Source organism: Dipodomys spectabilis, unplaced genomic scaffold (assembly GCF_019054845.1).
Source record: "Dipodomys spectabilis isolate Male_0828 unplaced genomic scaffold, ASM1905484v1 ptg000118l, whole genome shotgun sequence".
In the NCBI taxonomy this organism is placed as follows: Eukaryota; Metazoa; Chordata; class Mammalia; order Rodentia; family Heteromyidae; genus Dipodomys; species Dipodomys spectabilis.
In genome coordinates this window covers 4,566,210-4,572,556 of record NW_024870795.1, presented here as the reverse complement: position 1 = coordinate 4,572,556, position 6,347 = coordinate 4,566,210, and the positions used below count along the sequence as shown (strand labels likewise).

The window sequence follows — 6,347 nt, the reverse complement described above, 5'->3', positions numbered from 1 at the left end:
GAATAGATCTGCCGGTGACCTGGGGAGCTGGAAGCCAACAGAACCAATCCCCAGGGAGCCCTTGCGCTGATCATTTCATTGCATTCCTTTTTCTTTTCCTTCCCAGTGGTACTAGGGTTTGAACTCAGGCATTCCCATCTCTGGCATCAGAGGCAGAGAGGGACTTCAGGTGTGTCAGCTTCAGGTCCTTGGTGCGACTTCACCATTGGATCCTGGACTCATCTAATTTCCCCATCTCCTAAATGGGGATGGTGGATGTTAAGTGGATGTTAACTACCGTTGGCTCAGTAGTTAGAGCCCCTGGTGATTTGTCCCACCTGTCTGGGTGCAGATCGGCAGGGGTGGGGGAGGAAGGGAGGGAGAGAGGGAGGGAGGGAAAGAGGGTGCTGGTCCTGGGGCTTGAACTTAGGGCCTGGGCACTGTCCTTGAGCTTCTTTGCTCAAGGCTAGTGCTCTACCACTTGAGCCACAGAGCCACTTCCAGCTTTTTCTGAATAGTTAATTGGAGATTAAGAGTCTCATGGAGGGCTGGGGGTTTATCTCAGTGGAAAGGGCCGCCTGGCGAGTGCAAGGCCCTGGGTTTGGTCCTCAGCCCTGGGGGGGGGGGGGGGGAATCTCATGGACCTTTCTGCTCAGGCTGGCTTTGAACTTCGATCCTCAGATCTCAGCCTCCTGAGTAGCTAGGATTACAGGCGTGAGCCACCAGCGTCTGTCTAGGATGCAACCTCCGCCCTAGCAAGGTTAGTCCTGACCTGGCCTCATGGGAGCTTTAGCCCTGGTCCAGGGTAAAATCTTATATGAAGACAGACTGGCTGCTGTCCTTTGTCACAAACCGGCCGACCCTTGGCATGCGAGGGTATCTGGTCCCCAAGGGTTCCATCAGGGAGAAATTGCAGATGCGTGGGACGTATGGAAGAGAACTGCGCATGCTCAGAATGTATAGAACAGAACTGCGCATGCCTGGAATGTATCGAGGCGAACAACACGTGCTCAGAACCAGTACAGGAAAACCAGGCTCAGAAGTGTAGCGGCGAAATGCGCATGCTCTCAGAACAGGTAAAGTGTGCATGCGCAGAATGTGTAGAAGAAACCTTCGGAACGTGGAGAAGAAAATTGCGCATGCTCGGAACGGGGAAGGTGCGCATGCTCAGAACATGTAGCCTTTCCTGCGCTGTGGCTGCTCAATCTCAGAATTCCGTCCAGCGCCTTCGCCCTCGCTACGCGGCGTGGGCACCATTTGCTTTTGCGTGGGGAGGTTCTTCACAAAATGACCTTGGATTCCAGCCGCAGAGTGACCTCTGGTCCCCCACAGACCGTTCACCTTGGCGGGGCGCCGACCTTGGCGGGGCGCCGACCTTTGCCGGGCGCCGACCTTGGCGGGGCTCTGACCTTGGCCGGGCTCTGACCTTGGCGGGGCTCTGACCTTGGCGGGGCGCCGACCTTGGCGGGGCTCTGACCTTGGCGGGGCTCTGACCTTGGCGGGGCGCCGACCTTTGCCGGGCGCTGACCTTGGCGGGGCGCTGACCTTGGCGGGGCTCTGACCTTGGCCGGGCGCCGACCTTGGCCGGGCGCCGACCTTGGCCGGGCGCCGACCTTGGCGGGGCTCTGACCTTGGCGGGGCGCCGACCTTGGCGGGGCTCTGACCTTGGCGGGGCGCCGACCTTGGCGGGGCTCTGACCTTGGCCGGGCGCCGACCTTGGCGGGGCGCCGACCTTGGCGGGGCGCCGACCTTTGCCGGGCTCTGACCTTGGCGGGGCTCTGACCTTGGCGGGGCGCCGACCTTGGCGGGGCGCCGACCTTTGCCGGGCGCTGACCTTGGCGGGGCGCTGACCTTGGCGGGGCTCTGACCTTGGCGGGGCGCCGACCTTGGCCGGGCGCCGACCTTGGCCGGGCGCCGACCTTGGCGGGGCTCTGACCTTGGCGGGGCTCTGACCTTGGCGGGGCTCTGACCTTGGCCGGGCGCCGACCTTGGCGGGGCTCTGACCTTGGCGGGGCGCCGACCTTTGCCGGGCGCTGACCTTGGCGGGGCTCTGACCTTGGCGGGGCGCCGACCTTTGCCGGGCGCTGACCTTGGCGGGGCGCTGACCTTGGCGGGGCTCTGACCTTGGCGGGGCGCCGACCTTGGCGGGGCTCTGACCTTGGCCGGGCGCCGACCTTGGCCGGGCGCCGACCTTGGCGGGGCTCTGACCTTGGCGGGGCGCCGACCTTTGCCGGGCGCCGACCTTGGCGGGGCGCCGACCTTGGCGGGGCTCTGACCTTGGCGGGGCGCCGACCTTGGCGGGGCTCTGACCTTGGCCGGGCGCCGACCTTGGCGGGGCGCCGACCTTGGCGGGGCGCCGACCTTGGCGGGGCTCTGACCTTGGCCGGGCGCCGACCCTGGCCAGGCGCCGACCCTGGCCAGGCGCCGACCCTGGCCAGGCTCCGACCTTGGCCAGGCTCCGACCTTGGCCAGGCACTGGCCTCGGGCTGCCGGGCAGTCATAGCAGGGCAGCCTCAGTCACTGATGTCTGGTGGCCATGCTCCCCTGCCAGCCTGGCGAGGCCCCAGCCTCTGTGAGCAGCAGAGCTCCTTCACTCGGGTGGGGACCCAGAGGTGGGAAGGTGGCCATCACAGCTGAAAGACCAGCACTCTGCATCCATCCATCCGGTGGAGGTAAGAAAATGGACTGGTCCTTCTGGTCCAGTTGCTCTGCAACCATTTCTTTTGCGGGAGAGGTCCTTAGCCCCAGAGTACCAATGGGTGACACTGTGTAGAAAATAGAGTACCTTAAGCCACTTTTTAAAGGGCTGTGTCACAGGAAGCAGAAACTGGAGTCTGAATTCCAACTCTTTCACTGAGTAACTCTGTGACCTTGAACATGAACCTCCTGGGCCTTAGTTTCTCCATCTGCCCTACTTCTCCCCTAAGATGGGAATCTATGAAATTAAAAACCAAAGTGCTTTATAACCCTGGAGTTATAGAAATGAATCAAAGGAACAGTTGCCCCAGGGCGTTTGCCTTGCTGTTTCCTCTGAGTGGATTGCTCTCTCCTCAGAAGCACACTGTGTCTTTTACTTATTATTTTATTTGCTGTTTTTCCCAGTTGCCCAGAATATAAAAGCTTAATGAGGACAGGAATTCTGTGGGCCTTGTCCACTGTCGTGACCCAGGATCTAGCACAGGAAAGCATAAGATGTGTGCAGTAAATATTTGTTATGTGTATGAATGAATAATTGATCCATGTGAAGTACTTAAACCACAGCACCTATCACCAAGTATTTAAAGGAAGGTATTTGCAGGCCAGGTACCAGTGGCTCATGCCTGTACAGTAATGCTATGTACTCAGGAGGCTGAGATATGAGGATCAGGGTTCAAAATCAGCCCAACCAAAAAGTCAGAAGTGGAGCTGTGACTAACGTGGTAGAGCACTAGCCTTGAGCAAAACAAATGCAGGGATAGCACCTTGGCCCCAAGATTCATTCCCTCTCTCTCCCTCTCCCCCGCCTCTCTCTCTCACACACAAGATACTTGCTGTTGTGATTTTTGTCATCAATGAATGACATAATCAGAAGGTGCCACATATTGTCTGAATGGATAGAACCACACCTCCTCTGGGGAGCCTTCCAAGATCACTCTAGGCCAGGCCAACCCCACTCACTCAGAGCTGTGGCTTGCCGGAGGCAGCTGAACAAGCCCCTGCCTTGATTCAGCCAGTGTGGGCGCAGCGACAATGTTTCATCAGCTGTTGGTTTGTTCAGCTGCCCGTGAGGAAGAATCTGACCTGCCCCATAGGACAGTGTGACCTGGGAGAGGAAGAGCATGCTCAGTCTGGGCCATGCACCTAGGCAGGGACACAAGCTCTGTTCTCTATCCCTGAAGCCATCTTGACTTATCCATTGACCTGTTAGTCCCTGGTATTCATGCTCCCATGACTCTTAACAGCCTTGGCCCAGACCTGGACCACTGAGATAGAGAAGTGTCCTTCAGACTTATGGATGAGCAAACCTGGGACCTTGTTTCTAGATGCTGCCAGCCATCACCACCAGGGGGTGTCCTGGCTACACGTAGGGGGTGTAGGGGGTGGGTGTTGCTCCTGGCTGCTATGATGATGATGATGACGATGATGATGATGACGATGATGATGATGATGATGATGCCAGTACTGGAGATTGACCTCCAGCCTTGATACTGTCCCTTAGCTTTTTTGATCAAGGCTAGTGCTCTACCACTTGAACCACAGCTCCACTTATGGGTTTTATGGTCGGTGTGTGTGTGTATGTGTGTGTATGTGTGTGTGTGTTTAATTGGAGATAAGAATCTCATAAACTTTCCTGCTCAGGCTGGCTCCAAGTCATGATCCCCAGATCGCAGCCTCCTGAGTAGCTAGGGTCATAGGCGTGAGCCCTGCGGTCCGGCATGGCTAATAACTTTTAACCTTGTTCTGGGGCCTGCCTCATCCTGTGAATGTGTGGGGAAAGAACCCAGGAGACTTGGATTGCAGTACCATTCTCTGGTTGTGTGATCTTTTGCTTCTCTCTGGTCCTGTTACCTCAACTGTCAAGCGGCAAGCATTAGCCACGATGTCCCCCGAGGGCTGTCTCAGCCTGCTTTGGGTCAATAACTGTTGTTCATGCCTGCCACGAAGCAGGATGGCCTTCGTTTCCTCCCAATTCACTCTTCCTGCCTGCCATTGGAAGTTTGTACCCTATTAGGAATGCTGCCCTCTGTTGACTGGCAGCGGAACTACAGCTTCTGTGGCTGCTTCCTATGGTGGCTCAGGGAGAGGTTCCAGGAGCAGACTGATAGCAGCCAGGCTTACCGATGAACTCATTGAGCCCACACTTAGTGAGCCCCTGCTGTGTACCCAGTGTCATGGTAGGCTGGGAAGGGATACAGCCTGGCGTGGGCCACAAGGGAATTGCCACTGGGCCTCACACACTTGAGCTTTAGTGCAGGGGTGAGGAGGATGGGCTCTGGTGCTGCAATGGCTGGCTTCAAAACCGGGCCTTGTCATTTCCTGGCTGCCTGACCTTGGGCAGGCCTTTCACCTCCCCCATTAGGAAACAGGGTTCATAACCCAACCTGCCTCACGGGGTCCTGCAGGACCCGAAATAGTCCATGCGCAGTGCTGCTGATTTTGGTGGTGGTGATGGTGGAGATGGTGGTAATGGGGATGGTGGTGGTAATGTGGGGGCAGTGGTGGTGGTGATGGTGGAGATGGTGGTAATGGGGATGGTGGTGGTAATGTGGGGGCAGTGGTGGTGGTGATGGTGGAGATGGTGGTAATGGGGATGGTGGTGGTAATGTGGGGGCAGTGGTGGTGGTGATGGTGGTGGTGGTGAAGGTAGAGATGGCGATGGTGGTGGTGGGAAGTAGCAGAGGTAGTATGGGGGGTGGTGCTAGAGGTGGTGCTGGGGTCATGGAGCTCTGGGTCTTGGTTCAGGGCCTAACCTGGGCTGACTCCTCTGAGCAAGCCTGTCTCGCCCCTGCAGCCGTCACTGTTTTGGACAGGTCGGCAGCAACCTGTGAGCACTGTCAGGACACGTACGAGTGTGAAAAGGGGTGGCGATGGCACACCAATTACTCTGCACTCTGGCTGTCAGAACCGTGAAGCCTGTCATCTCCGTGCCTCAGTTTCCTCACTATAAATTGGGGGAAGGGAGAATGGCTGCTGCTCCTGCACTTTCTTTGCCTCTAACCTATTCACAAAATCTCCACCATCCATCAGAGTACGAGAACAGGCACACACACACAGCCACACACAACGTTGCCCCTTAAATCTGCGTGTCATTCGGGGTTCCAGCTGTCTCTCGTGGGCTAGCTTTCCCTCTGTGGCCGCTCTCTCCTCCTCTCGAAGCTCAGGCTGGGACAGGGCTGGGCTGACTACCCGGGAGATGTGGCACGGAGGGGCAGCTGCTCCAGCCCAGCCTTGCCCCCCACACCTGCCATGGCACGGAGACCACTGGGCCCCAGGGTCCCGGGAGGGCTCTGCGCCTGCCGGAAGGGTGGGTCTGGGTGGGGGGAAGCCACGAGCTGGAGTGGGTGTCAAGGAAATGGCGTCTCGGGCTAGTGATGTGGGCCAGGTGCCATCCTCACCCTGGCAGCTGCCAGAGCTTCTGTGGAATCAGGAAAAGAGATTTGTCACCTCTCACCCAAGGTGGGGGGAGGGGAGAGGACATGGGGCTTAAGACAAGCATGAGACGTGGCTTCTCTGGGGCCCGCAAACCACCCTTGTCGGGGCACCCAGGGTGGGCACAGACAAGCGCCAGCCTACAGCCTGGAAGCTCTGATCTCACTCTGGTCAGAAGCCCTCGTGTGCACAGCTGGGAAAGCGTGTCTGCCCACAGTGTTTGAGGTGGGCCACACGCC

General features: G+C 58.0%; 1 protein-coding gene across 1 annotated transcript; it reads right to left on the bottom strand.

The window, feature by feature from the left end:
* Nucleotides 1-1,146: 1,146 nt before the first annotated feature.
* LOC122115161 (translation initiation factor IF-2-like) lies at nt 1,147-5,399 on the bottom strand. Its single transcript, XM_042688432.1, has 3 exons — nt 5,070-5,399; nt 4,798-4,858; nt 1,147-2,465 (listed from the first exon to the last, which is right to left on the bottom strand). The coding sequence occupies exons 1-3, from the start codon at nt 5,397-5,399 to the stop codon at nt 1,147-1,149; spliced, it is 1,710 nt and encodes a 569-aa protein (XP_042544366.1).
* Nucleotides 5,400-6,347: the final 948 nt, after the last annotated feature.

Excerpts from the sequence above, each read along its gene's own strand:
- LOC122115161 (XM_042688432.1), bottom strand. The coding sequence starts at position 5,399 with ATGACCCCAGCACCACCTCTAGCACCACCCCCCATACTACCTCTGCTA. Across the intron at positions 4,859-5,069 it reads TTCGGGTCCTGCAGGACCCC|CCTACCATGACACTGGGTAC; the intron begins GTGAGGCAGGTT and ends ATCCCTTCCCAG. Across the intron at positions 2,466-4,797 it reads TGGGCTCAATGAGTTCATCG|CCCGAGGCCAGTGCCTGGCC; the intron begins GTAAGCCTGGCT and ends ACTGCCCGGCAG.